Source organism: Centroberyx gerrardi, chromosome 4 (genome assembly GCF_048128805.1).
Source record: "Centroberyx gerrardi isolate f3 chromosome 4, fCenGer3.hap1.cur.20231027, whole genome shotgun sequence".
Classification (NCBI taxonomy): domain Eukaryota; kingdom Metazoa; phylum Chordata; class Actinopteri; order Beryciformes; family Berycidae; genus Centroberyx; species Centroberyx gerrardi.
In genome coordinates this window covers 24,639,939-24,663,487 of record NC_136000.1, presented here as the reverse complement: position 1 = coordinate 24,663,487, position 23,549 = coordinate 24,639,939, and the positions used below count along the sequence as shown (strand labels likewise).

The 23,549-nt window shown below is 41.8% G+C and overlaps 3 protein-coding genes across 3 annotated transcripts; 2 read left to right on the top strand and 1 right to left on the bottom strand.

Annotated features, from left to right (window-relative positions):
* The first annotated feature begins 1,193 nt into the window (after window positions 1-1,193).
* LOC139924020 (fibroblast growth factor 6-like) lies at window positions 1,194-6,614 on the top strand. Its single transcript, XM_071914937.1, has 3 exons — window positions 1,194-1,539; window positions 2,123-2,226; window positions 6,438-6,614. Exons 1-3 carry the CDS (start codon window positions 1,194-1,196, stop codon window positions 6,612-6,614), a joined length of 627 nt encoding a protein of 208 aa, XP_071771038.1.
* Window positions 6,615-13,160: 6,546 nt separating this feature from the next.
* LOC139924011 (fibroblast growth factor 23-like) lies at window positions 13,161-14,497 on the top strand. The gene is made up of 3 exons (XM_071914927.2): window positions 13,161-13,371; window positions 13,862-13,965; window positions 14,069-14,497. The coding sequence occupies exons 1-3, from the start codon at window positions 13,161-13,163 to the stop codon at window positions 14,495-14,497; spliced, it is 744 nt and encodes a 247-aa protein (XP_071771028.2).
* Window positions 14,498-17,128: 2,631 nt separating this feature from the next.
* Window positions 17,129-22,672, bottom strand: tigara (TP53 induced glycolysis regulatory phosphatase a). Its single transcript, XM_071914939.2, has 6 exons — window positions 22,564-22,672; window positions 21,216-21,253; window positions 20,963-21,084; window positions 20,576-20,653; window positions 20,360-20,470; window positions 17,129-17,976 (listed from the first exon to the last, which is right to left on the bottom strand). Exons 1-6 carry the CDS (start codon window positions 22,599-22,601, stop codon window positions 17,593-17,595), a joined length of 771 nt encoding a protein of 256 aa, XP_071771040.2. The 5' UTR covers window positions 22,602-22,672; the 3' UTR covers window positions 17,129-17,592.
* Window positions 22,673-23,549: the final 877 nt, after the last annotated feature.

Below are 23,549 nucleotides of genomic sequence, written 5' to 3'. Positions count from 1 at the left end.
GGCTCCGCTGACGCATGGGCATGCTGCTGGTGGCATTATCTATTACATGGAAACGACGATAGGCTTTCATGTCGCGGGGAATGGTATGCCGGCAATGTGTGCCATTTCGTGGCGGGCCTCTCCAGTTTGCTTCCCACAGTTCTCACGAATGCACTGTAAGAAATAAATGGCCTATGGAAATGTGATACTTTATTGATCCCCCTCTTAAGTAGGGAAATTCTCTTTACTCTCCCCCCCCCCCCCCCCCCCCCCCTACCCACCACTTCCCCGGAGAGGTCAGGGTCAGCTACAGAACCGCGCTGTAGATTCGGTGTCTTGCTCAAGGACACTTCAGCAGGGCGGATGCATGCCGGTAACTGTGGGGCTGAACCCGGATCCCCCGGGCTGAGGGACGGGCTCTAACCACTATACACCCTGCTGCTTTGCTCCGGGGTGAAATGTCATTCAGCCCCAGAAAATCTGCTCATTTTGCTGGGAAAAGATCTTAAACTGCGCAGCAAAGGAAGCGGGACCACAAGAGTAGCTGCCATTGCCATTGCTCTCCGGTGACAAGCGGGCCTGTTTTTACACCTTCCTTCTAAATAAGGAAGCGGGCTGTCAGACATATGACCACCGACCCAATTTGGGAGCTGCCAGAGCGCCCCATCGCGTCCCACGGCCGCTGAACGCCACCAATAAGGTTTCTCCCCTTCCAGTTCAGTGACAGCAGGCTATTCCCCTCAACTCTCCACAGACTTGGTTTTTATTTTTTTCCCGCTGTCAGCACCCTCTCCACCCTTGTATTATCCCAGCGGTGAAGTCAGCATGATGTCATCTAGGGATGCGATAGCCCTGGCGAGGCTGAAACGGGCTTTTTGGTGAGTGGTGCAGGCGTTCTTCTTCACGGCCACCGAAAGAGAGAGAGAGTGTGTCAGGGGAGAGTGTGAGAGAGAGAGGCGCGGAGGAGCTGCAAAACATGGTAATCACCACCGCCAACATCACCAACATCACCATCACCATCACCATCACCTCCAGCTCTGCCGCGCACTCTCCCGTCTCCTCTCCTCCTCTGCACCGGGGCTTTCGTTTCATGCCCAAAGCCCTGATCCGCGCTCCCAAAATAACCCGCAGCCAGCATGCCGAAGGAAGCAAAACAAGAAGAGCGGTATTTTTAGGGTCATTAATTTCGACCACGTGGCCCGAAGGTAAACCGGATGGCCGTTGCGCAGAGGCTCCTCGTCAGTATGTCCTGCGAGGCCGGCACGCCGCACTGGACGCTGACCGCGGTGGTTCTCCTGGGCTTTCTGCTGGGGATCGTGTCAGCGTACCCGTTACCGAGCAGCAGGACGAATGCAACTTTGCTGGAGAAAAGATGGGAGACCCTCTTCTCCCGCTCCGTACTGGGGATCTCCGGGGAGAAACCGGAGCTGAACTGGGAGAGTGACTATCTGCTGGGCATCAAAAGAGTGCGGAGGCTCTACTGCAACGTGGGCATCGGGTTTCACCTTCAGATCCTCCCCGACGGCAGGATAAACGGTGTACATAATGAAAACCAGTACAGTGAGTTATACCTCCACGGATGTAATGCAATAGACATAAAAGGGAGGGAGGGTCAATAAGTATGGATCTGTGATGAGGTGTCTAGTCTATCCCCTCTATTAATTTGCATGATCATATGTCATCCGCCACTGTGGGAGCATTGAATTTCTTCCACGGCAAAGATAAATCTATTAAAAAACAAGTATCCATCAGTGCTGAATACCCCCCACCCCCCTCCTCCTCTAAGCTCAACCATGACATGAATGTATGGACGCTTTTAGACACAACTTATTTTTACGCAGCCCCAGGAGGGCGGTCCAGAGACCAATAGCCGTGCACGTCAATGCAATAATTGCAATTATTGCAATAATCCTAATAGCCTTAATTGACAGGCGCAATGGATGGAAATGTTGTAATGTGGGGTGAAAGATGCAGAACAAAGGCTCGGCATGCTGCGCAGCAATCTGCAAGGTTACACCCATAGACGCAGAGAGAGAGAGAGAGCACAATGCTATAGTCACCATTATAAAATATAGCAGCCAGGATGATCGGTTGTTATTTTGTAAAAAAAAAAATCTAATGTAATAATCCTTTGTCCTATCAGGTCTAATAGAGATCTCGACAGTGGAGAGAGGAGTGGTGAGCTTGTACGGGGTGAAGAGTGAGCTGTTTGTCGCAATGAACAGCCGTGGAAGGTTATACGGAACGGTAGGTATGCACAGTATTTCATTTATTGTCCAGCAATGTTTGTTAATGGGATCCTGAAAATAGGGCGCTCTTGCAGCCTGATCCGGCCTTCTTATTTGCCCGTCATATTTTCGGATGGGACTCTTGCCCTATCTGCTAGAGGGGCTGCCCATTCCGTATTGCGAAATATGTAAGGCCTATATTTATATTTTAGATTTTATTATTATTAACCTCTAAGGCCTTGGGTGAAGCAAAGGTCTACCGGTGTAATAGGTGTGTTGCCCTTTGGGTGAAATACTGATGAGGTTAACAGATGCAGGGCTGTGATGTGGTCCTATGGGTGAGGACGCACCGAAACCTGTCAGCACAGTTGGAAATCGATGTTAAAGGTAAACCGCTGTTTTGCAGGGCCGCGCGCACACATCTTGGGAGGCAAAAGTCCCCCCCCCCCCCTCCCCAACCCCAAATCATCCGAAAAGTGACAGCTCTCATATTGAAAAAAAAAAAGATACATGTCATATACGTATACTTCAGAATATGTTTAGAGGTAGAAAATCTGTACTTGTACATGACATGCATTCAAATACATTTTGGACACTGGAGATACAATCTCCCCAAGTGGTGCTGACAACATATATTATATATAAATATATTTTGGCCACTCATGTACAAATACATTTTCAGCCAATACTTTGAAACATATTACGAAGTCTATATGAATATATTATTATTATTATTATTATTAGTGGGGTTTTTTTTTTTTTTTTTTTTTGGGGGGGGGGGGGGGGGGGGGCATATTATTCTTTGACTGGGGTGGCTTTTCTCTCCTTTAATTTTATGCCTACACCCTGATAATCAAAGGTTCCTCAGATTCTGTAGTGCTGGCAGAATCCACTGGACGGCCTCTAGGGACGCCTCATGAAGATTTTAGGGGTTCTAGAGGAACCCTAACATTTATCTGTGTTTCCTACCTTAAGAGGTGTTTCTATTGGACTATAGTATTGTTACCCCTTTCTGCTGCTTAGTAAATATGCTTTGTTTATATCCATGTCTGTCATGAGTAAGAATCCATGTAAATATTAAATCATCTGGCTCAATGATACAGGACCAAAAACTATTTGTTGATGTATACAAACTCCCTACACAAACCTGTCTTTTTGGAGACCTGTGTCCAGCTGTAATCATTGGCAAAACTATAGATTTTAATAGCATGCTGGTACATGTATGCAAATTCGTTCAGAAAAAAAGGTCTTTACTTTCAGCCCAGAGGCTCTTAAAAGCAAACCTTGAAGCACCGCAAAACAATGCTTAGGTGCTTCCACAGATCCTCAGGGGCTCTGCAAAGCACCCTAAGGCTCTTTGAGCACCTTTTGGATCTTCCAAACACCCTCCAGTTCTTTGAAGCATCCTCAAAGAAACCCTAAGTTTGATCAGTGTAACAATATTGCTATAGATCCTAAACTCATGCGGAGACATGGAAACCCTTGCCACTCTGGTTTGAACCACTTGGGAGATTGTGTCTCTTACAGCTCAAGAACAGTAACATGGCTTTTACAGATAAAGGATTTAAGGTTTAAGAGCATCAGCAACTTATAGGGCTGAATGGTATATGTATGTTTCAGCATCCTTGAAGGCCTGGCTGTCTTTTTATTTGTTGGTAGTTGTTTTAACAGCATTTCCATGGGGTATGGCCCCCATGAGGGTCATAATGTTAAAGGTACGCAGAAGTGCTAGGTTTTATTTATGGACTTTGAGAATGGTTTCATCAAAGTCTGTGAATTCAAGTCCCCCAAAGGCCTCATTTCGACCCTGTTGCTGAATCTGTTGGATGTTTTGTGTACAGCCTTGAAATATGGCGTCTGCACTCCTTGAGGCAAGGTAGAATTTTTAAGGAACAGATGGAAATAGGTGAGAAAAGGAAAGAGACCCAACTTCAATCTTCAACTTCAGGTTTCGGTAACCCTTTAAATTACAGGCCATTAATTACGCAATAATGACCGTAAATAACTAAGTAATATCCAAGTAAAATAGATATAATGATTATTCATAACATTAGAATGACTGGTAATTACTGAGTAATATACAAGTAAAAAAAAAGGTGCTTTTGCCAGTAATTGCATTAAATAAGTGGCACCACACACTTTTTTAAAACTTAGAAAGGTGCTGGAGGCAAAGCATAAACTAGTTCAAAAAGGAAGATACACACTGTCTGTCTCCACTGATTTGTCTTCCAGAGGGGAGGGATACTCATTAGAGAAAGTGACGACACCTGTGCAGAAACAATCAATGCATATTCATTAGGTTTTCATTTGCGTATAATGTAGAATACATACAATAATACATTACATATTTTAGAAAAGACATACCAGTGCTGACTATGTACAATATTCACATAGCTATGCAAACATACTCCATACCAACTCTACACAAATAACAGAAAACTGAAAAAAAACAGAAACTCCAGAACAGGCATAGTCCGGTAAAAAACACCTTTTTTACTTGTGTATTTCTCAGTAATTACCAGTCATTACTATGTAATGAATGGCCTGTAATCAAGTTTCTACCCACTTACTTTCATCACACAGATATACTGTAAATGTGGTATTACTGGAACGTATCAGGCACAACTGGTTTGCCTCTAGCATGAACACACAGGTATTAATGTGTAGTTGCCCGGGGGTCCTGGCCCTCTGGAGGGTACTTTGTGATTAGTGGAGCGCGAGGGGGGGGGCTGGGACCCCCGGCACGTGCCTGCTATTTTACTTGCTGTAGCCAACATATTTGACAGACAGAATGCGAGTCAGTCATCACGGGTGATGAAGCGTTAGCTTGTGTAACTGAGGAGGCTGATGATCTGATAAGAGATTGAATTAGGCCACATGGCCTCTGATGGATCTTATTTGCTCTGCTACTGTACTATATAAGTCACGGCCTGTCAGCTCAGCATAGCACAGCTCACATTGTTCTTGATAGTGACAGATATTCAGAGATGTGTAGAGGGATTATATGAGATAAACAGTGATCAGTGATTCCCTTCAAGGTACCAAATACCTTGTACCTAAAATCCTCCTGATGGTTCACACATGGACCTTGGAGCTGACATCACTGACTGGTATTCTGAGTGGCGTTGTGTTGCTTGGCATTTGCTGTATCTGTTACTTAACAATCAAAGCTTTCTGTCAATAGAATGCTAACTTTGTATATAACTTAAACATTTCCTCAAGATTTTAATTTTGAACTGATCATTTTATGTTCAGCATCTTTATTTCTATGTATTGTCACTGTTACATAGTAGTAAATAGTCTGCATAGTCAATGCGACCTCCCTGTGTGTGTTATAAGTAGATTGTAAGGGTTATTATGTTATTATGTTATGTTATACTGTATAGTAGATTATAAGGGTTATTGAATGCAGTTAAATTAATAAACATTAATCTTTAATACACGTTAATCTTTACAGCAGTTGCAAAATTAATTCATAGGAGATGGCAGGATAATAACTCTTAAAATGTCAAAATCTTAATTCATTGTGCCCATGACAAGTTCATCTTTATATGTGCATTGTTCTACATTATTCAAGATCTTTTCAAACCGATTTTGGTAACGCTTTATTATCCAGGTCTGCAATTTCCTAATAATTTCCTATAAAGGAACTGTTAATTTCTTTGGAATTTCCCTGGAAAGAACCATGACATTATGAACTAATTATAGGGAGAATGGAGGAAGAGTTCAGTTGGTGGAGTTGAAAGAACTGAATAACTATTTAGTATTTATTGGAAAAATAAGAGGCAGAGGTCGATTTGGTAACCCTCATTATTCATATAATTATATATATAGGAAGTTAGAGGAAGTTATTTTTGGTATTTGTTGAATTATTTGTCTTTAATTTATAACTTTATAGGACCACTAAACTGACCTCTTCCATTTCCTATATAACTACTACATAATTTCATGCTTCTTTCTTGAAAACTCCAAAAGAAATGACCAGGTACTTACCGGCTCTAGCATTGCAGCTCTTCCTCTATTTTCCTAATAATTAGTACACAATGTCATGGCTCTTTCCAGCAAACATCCTAAGAAATGAACAGTTCTTATTATTAGGAAGTTGCAGACCAGGAAAACAAAGCGTTGCCTAGCTTTTTCATTTCGTGCCATCAGAGCTTCAAACTACAAAATGTGACTTTTTCTCAAGCTGTTCCTGAAGGCGCCCTGTCCCTCCTTTGCTCTTTCCAGACAGTCTTCCATGACGAGTGCAAGTTCAAGGAGAGCTTGCTGCCAAACAACTACAACGCCTACGAGTCTTGGGTTTACAGAGGCTCCTACATCGCTCTCAGCAAGCATGGCCGCGTGAAGAGGGGCAACAAGGCCACCACTGCCATGACTGTAACGCACTTCCTACCCCGAATATGATGAGCAAAAACTGGCAATAACAAACTTATTTGCACATGTGGATTATTTCCCAGGTAACATAAATACCGTATAAGTACATGCATACACAAAATGGACTGTAAAAGAAAGAAATACCACTATATCTGATAGTATTTATTCAATCTTTATATGTATATTTGGGTAGCTTACTTTGTATTAGAACTTATGGAAATGCCATTCTTTGCTGCTTTTATGATTTTCATCATTTTGTTATATGAAGGGGATGGAGAGGCTTCGTTTGCCCCTTCAGTTTATATGGGTGCTTGCCATAATTGGTCGAGTCCTTGCCCTGTCAGTGGATGACGGTTCATCCTCTGGAGACGAAATGGATACGTTTTATTACCTCAAAGCGCCATATCCCGAGAAGAAGAAGAAGAAGAAAAAGAAAAAACACGTGTGCATGAAATTTCTACAGAGAAGAATGCCTGTTTACTTAAAACCGTTTTGTCGTCATCCATCAAGGATTTGGACCGTTTCCATCCTCCATGTTTGATGATTATTATTATTATTGTCTGTGTCACTGTAAGGGCAACTAGAGCACTTGCAAATATGGCGGTGGTTTCTCCTGCTTTGTCATGAGGTAGCGGTGCCTTGGATTCCTACTTGTGGCCCCCTTACCCTTGCATGCGAGAAACGCGCTGCTCGAGTCAGAAATAGGAACGAAACGCAAGTCATCACTCCCTCAGACACCCCCGGGGGGCTTTAGCCCAATTCCTAGAGGGCCAGAAGTATCTTCACTTTATTTTCTTTCCATAATTAGATCAATTAAGTAATTGAGACTGTGTGCTGCACAGGACCCAGTGGAGCCTCTTGTTAATATGGAAAGCTCGAATTGGAGTCAGTATTTAAACCCCCCATCATGTCCAAGGGAGCTTTGACAATCCCGGGTTTTATTTGTTCAGATATTGTAGCTAGATCGTCATGCCTGACTGATTTGTGTGTGTATGTGTGTGTGTGTGTGTGTGTGTGTGTGTGTGTGTTTGTGTGTGTACATGTGTGTTATGTATGTATGTGGAATTGCTTAGTTACAGGGCCGCTTAATTGGAAAGGGTTTTTCCGCCCATTGTGGGAGGTCAAAGGAGAGTCTGTGTAGCAGAGTATCTATGCCTGAGACACTATGAAGCTAAATATCCTCCTTCACCTGTTCATTTATTTATTTGACTGTCTGCTATATGCTACGTTCCTCCCGGTTCAGACGGCCCGGGTTCGATCTGCATCTGGCCTTGAGACTCTGTGGATTTGCTTAGTTGACGACTCAAACAGTAATTTGTTCGATTTGTTTTTGAAACTGTTGAGAGATCTAGCAAAACAGAGGAAGGGAGCTGTTTGACTTTGGCACTGGTTTGATGATATTTATTACTTGGCACTTACAGTAACCTCTGTTTATGCAGAAGGTGGTGAAGCTACAGTGGATGCTATTGATTTTCAAGCCACTATAGATATGAAGGTCTAATGCGTCAATTTGAAATAGTGTAAATATTCCTATTTGATTAAGGGAGAACTAGAACTGTTGCTCAGTTGATGATACTGGGGATTTGTGAACAATATTTCAGGTAACCCAGTCTGTCTGATATGTCTGATATCTGATATTTAGATGATATGGATTGTGCTTATTGATACCTGATTTTTAGGCTATTTATGCATCATTCAAACTGGTCATTGAGTCGTACTATGGCTTCTTGTGAAAGAAAGGAATAGGAGCAATGTTGCAAAAAAAAGCAATGTACCAAAGGGTTATATTAGTTCATTCAGGCTTTGTGTATGCAGCATACCATACTTGAATTCAACAACTGCTCGCTCTCCTCTTTCAAACACTGTAGTTTTCCATAGTGGAGACGAGGGGGAAGGAGGAGGAGGAGGAGGAGGAGGAGGAGGAAAAAGGAGGGTAGCAGTGATGCACAGAGGACTTATATGGGACTCCGCATGTGGCGCCCATTGTTTGTTTAACTTGGTGAGGATGTGGATAATGTGGGGCGAATAGCTGAGCATCAGACAAGCTGGCCCCTTGGTTTCAGTTGACGCTGTGAGAGCGGGTGGTCAGCGCCGGGCCCTGGGATTCCAGCAGCGTCTTCTCCCTCTCCCTCGGAGCCATTTTTGGTGCCAAGGTCGGCGGCGCGGGCTCTCTGCCCTCTCCGGTCCTGACGCTGGACGGCTGCTTTCAGCTCCGTCACAATGGCTTTTACCTTGTTGCTTCTCCCCCGGCTCTGCACCGGTTCAGCTATTCCTCCATCAAGATGAGATGGGTTGCGACTCGTAATGTGCAATGAACCCAGGTGGTGATTTTGGACCTTTCTCATATGTCTGGCCAGAGTCTTTCAATGTTGAACTGAGGTGCATTTGAGTTGAGTTTTTCAAACGATTTAGACGATTTTGAATTTGATTAGCCTAAATTTTGGTATTAGGCCTACAACGCTCTGTAAGTAGCTAAGTAAGATCGGCTCGGTGGAATATGATTGAAATAAAGTAGCAAGATATACTTCATCATATTTTACCTCATGCCCTTTCTGACATTACTGTAAAGCGCTGATGAAATGTCTGAGCAATGGTGTACCTTTGGCGCCCTTTAAGATCCAGCTTATGTCTTGTAGCAGAAACGAATGTGCAGTATCTGGTCAGAATGAGTGTGTGTATGCATGTGTGTGTGTGTGTGTGTGTGTGTGTCAGACTGAGCGCATGCCCATCATGTTCTGTTTCTGCCAAAGCGACAGCAGAGATGGTATCAGATCAATTTACCTTGAGTCAGGAATAACAGGGCATTGTCTGACTGTGCAAGCTGATGTACTGTGCTCTCCTCACAGGAGAGGGAGGGCAAGAGGGATGGGAAATGCAACACAGAGGCTACTTAGGGAGGTCCGCCACTGTCAAAAGGAGACGCCTGGCTGTTGGTTGAGCAGGTAGTTATGTAGCAAAAGACCATGTGAAATAGAATCAAATGCTTCCAGGAAAACTACTGTTGAGGAACGGGGTGCTGCTGTTAAAATGGGTGCTGGCTGGTCGACTGAATACTGTGATCTGAAGGAGAGACACCTGAATACTCCCAGGATGTCGTGTTTAATGCTTTGGGATATCGACAGCAGTGGTAACTGTGTGTGGAGAGTTTGCCTTGAGTGGTTATTTCAGCATCTTATTACCCAGTCTGACTGGACGGAGCAAAATAGTGCTGAAAGGAAAAGTAGTGCTGATCAGCCTTTACCCACAATCTGCATCAACGGTCAGAAAATCACTTGTAGCTTTTGTTTTCTTGGCTGATACTGTGGCAGTGAGTAGCTGGTAGAGAGGGATTTGTTAGTTTGTTGAGGCGTACAAGGTGCAAACTCAACTAGAGGTGCAAATGGTGATATTTCTCCACGGGGTGCCATTTACCGAGCAGGGGCAGACGCTGTTTTCTGTCACTCTCCCTCGCTAAAACCTTTCATCACCATCAAAACAAGCAAGACATGCAAGATCAAAAATACTTGTTTTTGATGACAACATTGTTTTTTTTTTTTTTGTTTTTTTATGTCACTTATGGTTTTATTATGGTATATTTTAGCCGGTTCATACAGACACCAAGACACTGTCAGGACAACAAGCAATTAATTTGAGCCGGCAGGAGGGGAATCGTCTGAAGTTATAATGGCTCCTGATGAGTTGATGCTTATGGAAAATGTTTGGTGTTTATGCCAAAGGTAACTCAGCACGTCAACCGGAACGGCATCATGGTGTCGGCTTTTCAAAACTTGAGGTTCAAGTCTGAAGGAAGGTACTGATATTACTCTGTTACAAGTTGTACAACTTTTGCAGTGATGTTGTTTGAGGCAGAACAGGTTGTATGGTGGCAGTAACTGAGAGACGGTAGTTAACGGTCAGAAATGTATCACCTTTTCATATCAACCCCCTACTTCCTTAATTCCCTATATACCTGTTGAGTTCTGAAGGGACTGGGTATGTGTTACCCCTGTGATTATGGATCCAATGTCTGGATTTTGCCATTGTGCTTATACCTGTCCAACTGATTTTACAATGTATTGGTTCACAGGGAGTAGGAGGTCTGTGGGAAGATGTGGGATCAGACTTGTGTGTGTCCCTGTGTGCCGGCAGCCTTTGTGTTTCTCTCTCAGTTTTCTATTCCTGCACTGAGGGGAGAGTGCTTCCTCTGAGTCCCCCTCCTCTTTTTTAACATATACCTCACCTTCTGCCTTAGTTCCGATTTATTGAAATGATTGTAAATTAGTTTGAAACAACAGACTTCTCCAATCATTTGTTTCTGAAAAATATGATGACGAGTAAGTAAAATACTATATTACAAATGGTTTTCCTTTTATTTTTGTACGTATGTGCTGTGCACAGCAGTCAACTGTATTCCTGAAATGATAATAAAAGATGTTTTGTAAAAGCTGTTGTGGTTGAATGCTTATCGTCGCATGTTTCATTCATTTGATGCTTGTTCATCTCCAGTGGCACACACTTTTGATAAGATATTATGACAGTTATGGACGAAACTTTGTGGCTCAAAATGCCTCAAACCCAAATCAAGTGCAGTGAATTGGGTCATGAGTGAGTCTGTGGCTCCCTCTGCTGGCAAACGCAGACATCTAGCTTCACAGAGGAGACGTCTACCTTTGTTTTCTCATCATAAATTAACAGGTGATTATAATCAAACGACAGCCACAGTCAATGAACTTTCTATATTGTAAGGCACCATATTGGTAGGAAATGCATGTGACATCCTGGGAATACTATGAATAGGCTTTTCCCTTTTTGACAGTTTCTATGTCCACTGCCTACCTGAAAGTATCACTTATAGCAGGACTGTAAATGTAGAAGTCACACCAATTCAAAGGTAGCCTGCACAACTTCCCAAAAAGGGCCCATAAACATTAAACAATGAATCAGTATATATACTCCACTATACTATACTACTATACTACACATAAAAACAATCCTAACCTACAATATGCAGCCTTGTGGCAGGACGAGACCGCAGAGAAAACAGATGTGTACAGTCAATCAATAAGCAAGGCATGGCTTGTTCTCCTGATGTCAGTCTACATACTCAGACACAAGAGAAACAAGTCTTCATTAGAATCACTTACAAAAAAGATTTCTCAAAAGGTCTCAACTAACCTCAGTGAAAACACTGATGTAGTAACATTGTGAATTGTTAATATACATATTACAATGAAGATTCTGGGTTGAATTTAAATTATATGGAGTGATCAATAAATGATGTTATGAATCTGAGAAAAATCTGACCTTGCTTGTAGACTTGTACTTGTCTGCTTGTTGAGAACCGGGTGAAGTATGACTCGTCTGACATCTGGCCTTTGTTCTTTGCACCACTACACTCACAAAAGTGCATTTATAAGTGTAGTAAGGGGTTTATGCACTGTGACCCGACCATAATATCCCTCTGCTTACTTCTTAACAGAGAGCCCTTGCTGAAACTGCCTGCTCATATCCTAAGCTCACATTTGCAGTCCACTGATGTAGAACTGCTTTTCTGTTTCTCCTTGCATGTCGAACCAAAGCACTGACATCACACTTTAAGAGTATGGGCCTCTGCCTCTAGTTGATGTGTTTCTCTCAAACTCACTGAAATCACTTCTTTGAGCCATGGCAGCCAAAGCAATGGGCCACTAGCATAAAATGACCCAGCATATTTACATATTATACGCAATAATCACTTAATTATCTTAGGGACTGCACTTGTGACCTGTAAATATCCCAATAACGTCCACAGATTCAGAACCTGTCCAGCTGGGCTCTGAGCTGTAGGGGCCCTGCGCTCACACGCTCCCTCATTTCTAGCCAGTGATGTGATTGTTTAAAACACTGGTTCTCAACCTAGGGATCGGGACCCCCCAGGGGGTCACAAGATACTTTTGGGGTGTCCCAAGATAATTTTGGGGGGTCCCGAGTTGACTTTTTGTGATAGGAAAAAAACAATATTCAACGTGTATTTTTTCAGATTTTTCTCCAATTTATGCTTTTTTCTTGTGAAATACTTAATAGTTTTCAGCCCTAAAGCCTCCCTTCACATAATGAAACAACCTGAAAAGGAAATCATTCTGTGATGGGGGGTCGTGAGTAGGCATCACTTCATTTTAAGGGGTCGCGAGCTAAAAAGGTTGAGAGCCACTGGTTTAAAAGATGTTGGCTCTGTCAGTGTGTATGTACGGAGGACTAAATGTGACATGACAGTCAGAATCAAATAAAAGGCTATGTTACGATTCGTCAAGCCTTCATTCATCATTGTGTAAAGTTGGTAGTCAAGAGGGTCAAGGAGGAAAGTGGACCTCCAATCACGTTTGCAATCACGTTTAATTATTATAGATTATCAGTTATAGTCTCCAGGACTGCGACCAATGCGACCCTTATCCACTGAAAAACAGGTAGGCTTTTCAGTAATTTTGGTAAATGAGTTAGCCAGTTTACTGACCCTCTGTTTAAATAGACCTGCTGGACTTTCTCCTCCTCCAGTCGCTGCCCACCCAGCAGCCTGAGCATTCGTGGTTTTAGAGTGAGCGCATGGCATCCTCACTGATCATGCGACCGGCTTGCTTCTTGCTCCTCCTGGTTGCCATACATCAGTCTGTACCGGTGGACTGTAATCCCGGGCTGCCGGACCCAGAACAACTCCAACATCAGCTGAGCAGCTCTGGCACAGCTGCACGTCCCGGGAGATCCACCGGTACGGGACGCTTCTATTTGGAGATGAGTGGACGAGTGAGGAAAGGCATCAACCGGGACTTTCTGGGTAAATTTGTCTATTCCTCTATAACATAATAGGCCTGTTTAAGACTTCATGTAGCAATTTTTTTTGTCTAGATCAACTGTTTCATTTCCCATAATGCAAAAAAAACAAAAAAAAATGCTTTTCACATATATTTCAGTGTATATGTTTTCACATATTTATGTTTATGTTTATGTTTACAGATATGTTTCAAAATATGCCAAAAATTGCCAAAAAATGTATTTGTACATATAGCTGACATTCACTGGAAATACATTTAGAGTGGCATTGTTTTGGATACACTTGTAGATGGATGTTGTATTTCTAGTATTTCCAATGAATGTCATCTGCAGCAACAAATACATTTTTTGGCCAATTATGTATATTTTGAAAAATATCTCTGAACATAATTCTTAAGTAGTATATATGAAATATATATTTTTCAGTACAAGCAGATTTTTTTTCCCATCTGAAATTGATAATGGCATTTTAAACTTGTTTTTTTCTTTTACAGTTATTTTGCCAGTAAGAAGAGAGACAAGCAACTTTGTGTCAATATTTGATTTGAGGAGAAAACGGTTCCTGTGCATGGATTTAGAGGGAGAACTGTACAATTCAGTGAGTAAAGTCTTTAGATGTGGTTCATTTGAATGAAGTTGGGAAGTGAGAGCAGGTAAAGAAATCATTTTAAACCATTTTGTATTTGTTTTCTACCAAACAGAGGGAAAAGGACAGAGAAGAGTGTCTCTTCCAGCGCATTTGGTTAGACTTGGAGAACCACCAGGATGTCTTCTACTCCGCCAGTGGGGGCCGACTGCTCAGGCTGGAGGAGGCTGAGATGCACACTGCTCACCAGAAGTCACCGAATCCCTCCTCTGCCCTGCTGGAGAAGTTCCTGGGTCCCTTGGTGAAGAGACAGAGGAGGAGCGAGCGCATGAACCCCTCCGATCCACTGAGATCAGAGTCGCATCCCACGAATCCTGCCAAGGACCACCAGGACCCAGAGCACGGGCAGCCAGAGCAAGACCAGGCGGGCGCTGTATCCAAAGAGACCATCACCTCCTGTGATGACCCCTTGCGGGTGTTGCATTCCAGCGGGCCGGTCAGTCCCGTCAAGACCAATATTGCAGACCGGGCAGAGCAAGACTAAGATACTGAACTTGGGTTTGACTGGGAATGCATTAATAAGTGAAAACTGGGGTTGGAAGTCTTTCTTTTTTTGTTTGTTTGTTTTGAAAACTCACTTTTTGTTTGACTGCATAGTGGATATAGTTCTCTGTAAGCACCTTGTCTTGTGTTTGTGGAACGCAGGATCAATCAAAGTCAAGGTCAAGAACCTCAGAAAAACTTAGAAAGGGCTGGTAGACTGACACAAGGAGATGGTTTGGTATTATGAATAGAACAAGCATGACAGCTGATACATACTGCTATGTTTCCTCAACTTTCTCACCTTGGGACCCAGGCTAATCAAAACATACTTTTGTCATACAGCGAACCACAATTGTGGGTCCTGACCCATAGTTTTGGACAGTCTGACAGTCTGGGCTGGATATCAAGGCTATAATATGTTATAGCTAGAGTAAAATGTCCCACAGTTAAGCAATAATGAGAATTACCACGTTTCAAACAACCGTAATCTCTGAAGACAGCTGGCCAATAGTTACGCAAGTTTGGTGATGCACTTTGAAATATTTGCATTGGAACTGTGGACTCTTTCGGAGAAAGTTGTCGGATGAAAGTCCGATCAAAGCATTAAATATTTGACAACTGATTGTGGGAATGCAGATGCTATTTTTATGAGATCTTAAATCAGACACGGTGATTCAACACACTCGCAAAGGGCGTTACATCATTGTTTCTTATCATGTGGCGGCTTGTACAGATCCTCTGTTTGAATAGCGAGAGATGAAGGGTAAGTTTGGCAACATTCAGCTAACCTTTTAGGTGAGGCGAGTTTGGACCAGTGTCCTGCTGTCCTTTCACCTCTTTTGTCAGTTAAATTTTAAACCAGGTTGGCATAGGGCCAGATGTGGCAATGTTTGTTGTGCATGTATAAAAATGTGTAATCTGTAAGTAATTATGAATATTTATACAGGAATCTGATGATAAAGATGTTACATAATGGGAATTTAATTATATAAAAATCAACCTTAGATGTCACTGCATGCTGAAATGAATCATCTGTCATTTGATGCCATTTATAACCAAGATCAAATTATTTCAGGTGCCGGACACCGATAGCCACAGCAATGAGCAGGACAAGAGTATTTATTTATTGAAATGTGTAAAATGAATTCACATATAGCCTACTGTTTTATTATTTATATGTTTCATGTTTTGTTATTTCTCCTGTGGCAAAATAAATGGTAACTATTCAGTGGATTATCTGTTTTTAACTGTTCTACACATTCATGCTGTCCCAAAAATATACTGTCAATAATACGTAGTGTATACACTTTCTGCTGCACTCATCAATACATTCAATGGTGTCACAGACATGAACCTGGTCAGGAACATGTGAAACAGGCCCTCATACATCAGAATGAATGGAGGAATGACCTGTAATGACCCTTAATGGAAAATGAAGACAACTGCACACAACATGCCAGAACAACAAACAAAACAACTGCATCAGTACAGTTTGCAAGCTAACCCATAGTTTTCCACACAAATCAGATGGTTATTAGCCACACTAATTTCAGCCAAATGGTTATGTAACTGGCAAATATTAGTTCTGGACAAGCACAATGTCTGTACTTTTCTGAAAGTACAAAATATCCACACGAAAAAATATGTCAAATAAAGACACATGCTTATATGAAAAAGCATAGTCAATGAAAATATATGCTTTTTATAATAAAAAAAAATTCCTTCTACTGGAGCCGGCATATATTGGTTGTGAGGTGTTATATGGTGTTTTTATATGAAAAGACTTGTACAATTGATATTGATATTGCTATGATGTGTGGAAAGGCACAACAGCTATATTTTGTAATTCAACAACTAATGGACAAGAAATAAGGAAAACTTCAAGTTAATTTTGGTGATTTTCCCTTTAACACTCACACATAAAGGGTAACTGCTTCACTTTCTGACTTGTATAGTATGTCATAAAAGGCACAAATCATTTTTGTTTGACAACTATAAAGTGTTTTCATTACAAACCCCCTTTGCCAACTCCACTTGGGTCTGTAAACCTTTTTCCCATGCACTCTAATTCCTAAATGCTAGTCAGATCAATATTCTCTTGATTATGGGATTGAAGAAATAATCATCTAATATCAAAGGTATTACCCTACTCTAAGAGTAGGTTTAGTGAAAACCTGCAACACAGAGAAACAGTATATTTATACATGGTACAGTACAACACACAAAGTGTTGGCATGCATGTGTCCTTGTTGACCATAGTGTTAATTCACAACAATGACAAAGTCACTGATTTCCAAAAAGTCAACACCGGTGGAGCTCTGCTCTGTGTCCAGACACTCCATCTATAAACTCCCACAGGATAAATATAGAAACAGAGACTCATTAGAGCACAAAGCTGCCCACATTTACAGTAATGAACAGCCAGAGGCACAAAGCCATGATGACACTGCACTGCAACAGCAAGCGTCCATCTAAGGTTGAACGAAGGTTCTGAGATCCAGTTATGATACAGCATGCAAACCAAAACATAAAAACATATGTGTTTTATTGGAGGCCACAGTACAAAATGCAGAGGTAGAAGCATTATATTTGTACGATTCAAAGATTATGATTCAATTTAGTTAAAGCTGGAAACACCTTGAATGTACAAAGAAACTGGTTGACGGATGTCGTTCATCTTTGTAATTTACTCCATATCTTTGTGATTTGATTTAATGGAATTCCCAACTAATTGGATATCTAATCAAATGCCACAAAAGTGTTTGTAGGTACACAACCTTTTTTTTTTTAGTCAAGATTTCCAGTGGTTAACAATACCTGACCTAAGCAATGTATTTTGCAATTCCATTGTCATAAAATGCTTACAATGAACTCCTATGGAAAAGCTAGAAATCAGTTTGTTCAACCAGTGACTTTAACATTTGAATCAACTGCATGGTGAGGTAATGACTGAGCTCCACACGAAACAAATAAACACACAATATAAATATATAATGTGTTATATAAAAGTTTCATATAAATTATAAACTTTATTTCAGTGTTGAGTCTCTGCAGCTTTTTCACCTCCTTCCTCCTTCCCTCCATCTCCTCTTCTCTCTACTCCAGTTGTTTCACATGGTCGCCCCTGTGGACGAACACACAGCGGATCCCCAGCAACCTGAACCTGTCCTCCTCTTTTCTCATGGTCAGGATGAACCGGCACAGGCCCGTGTTGGGACACAAGGAGAACATGTGTGCTTTGTCAGAACCCTGAGGCAAGGGGCAGTGCAACTCCTCCACAAAGTAGCGCACCGCCACACGTATGTAAGCCCCGTGGCTGACCACCAGGGCGTGGACCGGGACACACCGGACCCCGTCGTCCGCCTTTCCCTCCACAGGAGACGTTTCTTGTTCAGCAGACGAGGAGGCTTCATTCTGCCAGTGTTCGGCCCCAATTCGCTGCAGCATGAGCTCTAGAAACTCTTTGACCCGCTCCTTCACCTAAACAGAACAAGGAACTAGTTGAAAACTGGGCTTTTTTCTACTGTAACAGCATATGTTATTGATATGGACCTCTCCTGTTGAGGACACTTTCATCCCAATATGATTCCCTGTAAATGTGAAGGACATAAGCTAGAAGTACAATGTATTCAAAACAACACAACACAGCCTGAACCCCTCCCATCCATCTATCCAGGTTACACATGCCAACACCAGTTTTATCCTGATGCAACAACCTGTAACTAGCTTAGGAAAGCTGGGAGGGAGGCAGCTAGGCGACATTGATTGGGGCCCTGTGTATTTACGTCACATCATACTGGAAGAGTTAACGTCCAAGCCAGGATCTAATGGATGAGGCCCGACAAGCCGTCTTTCAAATAGAACATCCTTCCTTCCCACACCCACACACACCCACCCACACACACACACACACACACACACACACACACACACTGACCTCTCTCAGCCTGTAACACAAAACTAAGTGGTGACTTTTTAATCAGGGGCAGTGACGAACATTGTATGATTGCGTGACGGTAGAAGAGCATGTACTTTGATCCCACTCATTTCACACCAAGCGAACCGACCACATTCATAAGAAATAAACGCATGTGGATGCAGAGAGGCCCCGGGATACCAAGTCACATCCTTGCAGAACCGACGGTCGTCTGAGGAGATGAGTGCATGCTGCCACCTAGTGGTACTTGGGGTACCTTGCACCAGGTGAAACCAGTCTGGAGTCTGGAGTCAAGTCTGGATATATACGCACATACAAATTCAATGTTATTACCATATGCGGTACAGATCTGATGTTGTTGTTGCTGCATTGGAAACCTTCAGGAGTCAACTTGATTGCGTGTCAAATCAGTTAGGTATAAAACACTGCAGAACGTGCAATTTGTGTCGAGATATTTTTTTTTCACATTAACAGGAAAAGCAGTGCTAATGTTAAGTGAGTTAAGCAGCTTACTTAAACAACACAGCAAAGCCACTCAGTTAAACTAAGTTGTCCTGTCTCCTTCAATCAAGAACATATAAATCAATTCAAAATAAATCTGTAGCATGCTTCTTTATCATCATTATACTATTCTGTATGTCAGGAGTGACCTGAAAGGCAGTCAGCACCTTTCCTATGAAAGAGTGCAGCCGCTAGGGACATCATTAGTATCAGGACACACAGGCTTATCCTATGTGATGAGTCACTGCTGATTTATATCACATGTGCTGATAGAATGGTATGGCTCACTAATGGTTGGCCCACCCTGATGCTATGAGGTGAACAGAGTTTGTGGAGGCTAAAACACGAGGTGGCCAAGAGAAACATCTCGTGGCTCTCTGTTCAGGGATAAATGCATTGAACCAGAGTTATCATTTTGGATTTTCATTTGTTTTTATTTTTATATAGTTTTAAATTTTTATTTCAATTTCAGTTTAGTTTTACTTTGTTTTCAGTGTAGGTTTAGTAATTTTAGAAGTTTCAGTTCTAGTTTTAGTATTTTTTGTAAGGTTGATATTTTTTAAAGGTATAATGACAGAAGTTCAGAACAGATACATGTTGTACATCTTTGCAACAGCTTTTGTGTAGCACAAACAATAAATTATACATTCCTCATACATGAACTTTTTTTTCACCCAAACGCACAAGCTTGAGACATCAAAAAAAAGTGGTGTTGAGACTGGACTTAAGACCGAAACTGGGCTGGAGTGCTACAGCCCTGGTACACTGGTTACACAAGCACCAGCGCCTTTTCAGTTCAAGTTTAAGCTTTATAAATAAAGATGGTGATGTGGATTGCTACTAAAATAGATTCAATCATTTCTATTAAAGAGGCCATTGATCTGTTGATTAGGCCAGGAACTAAAAGTTGGTAATGTACAACTTGTAACTGATAAATGAAATGTATTATTTATTTATTATACTTATTTGTATAAATCAGGCTAACACTGGCAACTTGGTTACTAACTGAAAATGATGTTACTGTCTAGTCGACAATGAAATCCAAGTAGGCTATGTGTCTATGAATGAGGCACCAGCTGGCATTTAGCAAGCCACTTCAACAAGTCTCATGACGACTGGGTTTTGTAACTTGGCCTGTGGTGCACATGCATCCCGACGCCAATTCTGATGGTGTGCAGTTCATTCTAAATGTTAGCCATGCACAACATGACATGCTATACTATGTTAAGCCAAGCCATATGAATATATCACAACTGGCTACTTGCTTCTAAAAGAAGGGAGAGAGAGCCGAAAGGGAGAGAAATAAATAGAGAGAGGGATAGGGAGAAAGTCATTGAGTGGGACAGAGAGAGAAAGAAATAACAAGACACTTAAATATTAAACATATGAAATGACAGAGAAACAGAGACTCTTCCTCAGCCTCACCTGCTCTTGAGTCTCCCCCCCTGGAGGGGTGAAGTCCGGACACGACTGACCAGCTGCCTTGGCCATGTCTCTCATGTCCTGCACCGGTCGCCCCTCTGCTATCCCAAAGCTCTGAGAAATGACAAGTCATTTACTGGATGACTCGGGGTTCAGGTTTAACATTCAGGCCACACAACTGAATAGAATACATTATGCAAATGTACACCAAACACTCACCCTCTCCTTGAGTAAAGGGTCACACACCATTTCTAGACCAGAACAACTGCTGTTGTGTTTCATTATGGTTTCTACAGTCTGGAAGACAGAATACACAATCATCTGCATTACACACTGACATACTGTATTGAAGAGCAGAATGACCTCAAAACCTCTCTCAATAACTCTATCTATCAATATATCAATCAATCTATCAATCTATCTATCTATCTATCTATCTATCTACCTACCTACCTACCTACCTACCTATCTATCTATCTAACATTTCATTGTATGGTAAAATAAAGATGGCCCACATTTTGATTTGCTGTACATTTTCAGGTTTGTGTGATAAATGATATTATCTTAGCCTTAGCATATTCCCAGTGTGAAAGCAGAGCATGTTACCTGCCGGGCCCGCAGCATGTCGCTGACAAAGACGTTGCTGAACTTGACATCTTTAAGGTACTGGCCTGCAGCCTCCGCCTGCCGCAGCCCTATCTCCGACAAGGAAGTATCCATGGCCTGGCCTGGGTGGAGACGGTGGGGAAGACAGAGAGAGAGAAAGCATGAACAGCAGGCTTTAGAGGGCAAAGTAATAAGCCACAGATTCCACATTATTACTGTCTGCTTTGTTATGATACTTTCAACCATACTGTACCTTGTAGCAGGCCATCTTTATTGTACTGCGTTTCCCCACTGCAGGAGATAAAAGATGAGCAGTCAGTTGGAAAGTAAGTAATGTCATCTTCAACAGGTTGACCAGTTAACGAGGCTCATGAAGTCTACTGTTCACCCTTCACATGCTCACTTCCTGTGGGCCTGTTATCATATCTGTGGAGAGAAGCAGCTTTCTTCTAGCGGGTTGGAGAATGTTGTCTTTTGCTTCCCCCCTCCACAGGGAGGTCAGAGGTCAGGCTCAGCTACAGAGCAGCACTGGAGCTGGTGGGGATTCAGTGCCTTGCTCAAGGGCACTTCAGCAGGGCGGATGCTTGAAACTGGTTCCTGTGACTGAGGGACTGTTTCCCCGCTCCACCCTGCTGCCCCGGGGTTTCTTTCATAGTCACATGGCTGAGCACTCTGATATTTTAGTAAAAGTTGGATATGTGCCTCCATTCTGTCCAGGCTGATTTATGAACCATCACCTGATGCTTACAGTAGCCACATTATGATCATGATAATGATAATGAATTTTATTTATAGAGCACCTTTCATACAAGGACAGTAGCTCAAAGTGCTTTACAGGATGGCAAAAGAAAACAGATAAAAGTGACATAGTATCCAGTTAATGTATTGAGAAAGAGAGAACAGGATGTAAGTTACAGAGAAATCACATCGAAGAAACAAGAAAATTGGCAAAGCAAAAGTAGACAGTATTACTATTTGTAAGCTAAGGTAAACAAGTATGTTTTCAATTTTTGTTTAAACATATGGAGTGAGTTATCATTTATTATATTATTTTTTCTTGTATGATTTCTCATATGCACATTGTTAACATTGATTTATGTGAACACATTTGATATGACATATATATATATATCTTGATATGATATATATAATTTGAGTTGAATGGTTTCAGCTGTGACCCACAAACAGTAGGCACACTGATAAAGGCCAGAGTGGAGAAAACGTTTTGTCCGTATTGAAATAAATAGCTTACTGCTTAAAATTATTCTCTCTGTCAGTGCAGCTCCATTCTTATTAGAGACTTGTCACTGGGGAATGTGACACCAGCTCAGAGCAAACTGTACACGATACCATGCGAGAAGTTTAACTTCAGCTTTTAAACTATATATATAGCCTATACACAGGCAGCTTGTGTTTGCTATTCATTTTTCAGACCGATGTACATATCAATATGTTCCTTTTATTATTGTTACTTTAAAACCAAGTCAGGTCCTGAAGCGGCTGGCAGCGACAGTCCGAGCCTCGACACTAGCCGCTCTAGGGAAAGTATCGACTACATTTCATTAAACACACACAACACAAACTATATCAACTGCACTTACTGTCGAACAATGGTTAGCCCAAATGTAAGCAATGTCATGCTTTGGAAATTGAGGTAACGACGAAGTTATGATGGATTAACTATCTGGTAGTTCAGTTGCCGTGTCTGTCAACTGAGGACGACGTAGCGTGTTGGTGACGCAGTGACGTCGACGCACTAAATCTGGGCCAGCCACGTGCTTTAAATTGCACCGGTAATCAGTATTGGCCCGGTAACGCGTTACAGTGATAGCATTACTCTCACCGGTAATGAGTAGCTAGTATAAAGAATTACCATTTCAGTTCCACTAATAGTAGCCTACTACAGCCTACTGTCATTGTTCACTGAAGTTTTTTACTCAAGTTGTAACCCCACCCAAATATCAGGTTGAAGTTGAATTATCCAAAAACTGTCTCCATACCACCACCATGCCCTGCTGGTCGTTGTTTCATTTGAAGCTTTGCATGAGAAGTGGCAGACAAGTTTCCCTCTTCCCGGTGAAAGGTTTCCCTGATTATCCGCAGGAGAGGTGATTCAGTTATCCCGATTTCTTAAGGTAAGAGTGGATACAGTTGCCAATTTTGTGGGTGTAGTGGAAGAGTAGGCTAATGTAACGAGTTTGAAATAAGTAGGCTACGAGTAGCCAAATTAGTAACATTTTAGGCTACTTTTCTGAGTAATGTTGGGCGTTGTAAAATAATAATAATAAACCCCTTGTAAACCTTGCTTACTGCAGCTAGGCTATATTAAATATGAATTATAAAAACATAATTTCTGATTTAATTTCTGATTTCATTCCTCATTTCTGATTGGCTGAGTAAAGTTGGAAACTTGTAAAATACCCGATATGCATACACGTGACCATACAGTCAATTTAAATATTAATGCGCAGACCAAATTCATCAGTCATACTTAAGTGTTACTTAACCACTTTGTTTAGTCACTGTTCAAGAACTATTTTGCGTGGCGGAAGAAGTACATTATTAATCTTATTAGCCTGCTTATTAT

Bases quoted from the DNA above. Each gene is read 5' to 3' on its own strand.
- LOC139924011 (XM_071914927.2), top strand. From the start codon at position 13,161: ATGCGACCGGCTTGCTTCTTGCTCCTCCTGGTTGCCATACATCAGTCT. The intron at 13,372-13,861 runs GTAAATTTGTCT...TTTCTTTTACAG, and splicing joins CATCAACCGGGACTTTCTGG to TTATTTTGCCAGTAAGAAGA. The intron at 13,966-14,068 runs GTGAGTAAAGTC...TCTACCAAACAG, and splicing joins AGGGAGAACTGTACAATTCA to AGGGAAAAGGACAGAGAAGA.
- LOC139924020 (XM_071914937.1), top strand. From the start codon at position 1,194: ATGGCCGTTGCGCAGAGGCTCCTCGTCAGTATGTCCTGCGAGGCCGGC. The intron at 1,540-2,122 runs GTGAGTTATACC...TTGTCCTATCAG, and splicing joins ACATAATGAAAACCAGTACA to GTCTAATAGAGATCTCGACA. The intron at 2,227-6,437 runs GTAGGTATGCAC...TGCTCTTTCCAG, and splicing joins GTGGAAGGTTATACGGAACG to ACAGTCTTCCATGACGAGTG.
- tigara (XM_071914939.2), bottom strand. From the start codon at position 22,601: ATGACATTGCTTACATTTGGGCTAACCATTGTTCGACA. The intron at 21,254-22,563 runs GTAAGTGCAGTT...TATCTCCTGCAG, and splicing joins GGGCTAACCATTGTTCGACA to TGGGGAAACGCAGTACAATA. The intron at 21,085-21,215 runs GTACAGTATGGT...GTCTCCACCCAG, and splicing joins TAAAGATGGCCTGCTACAAG to GCCAGGCCATGGATACTTCC.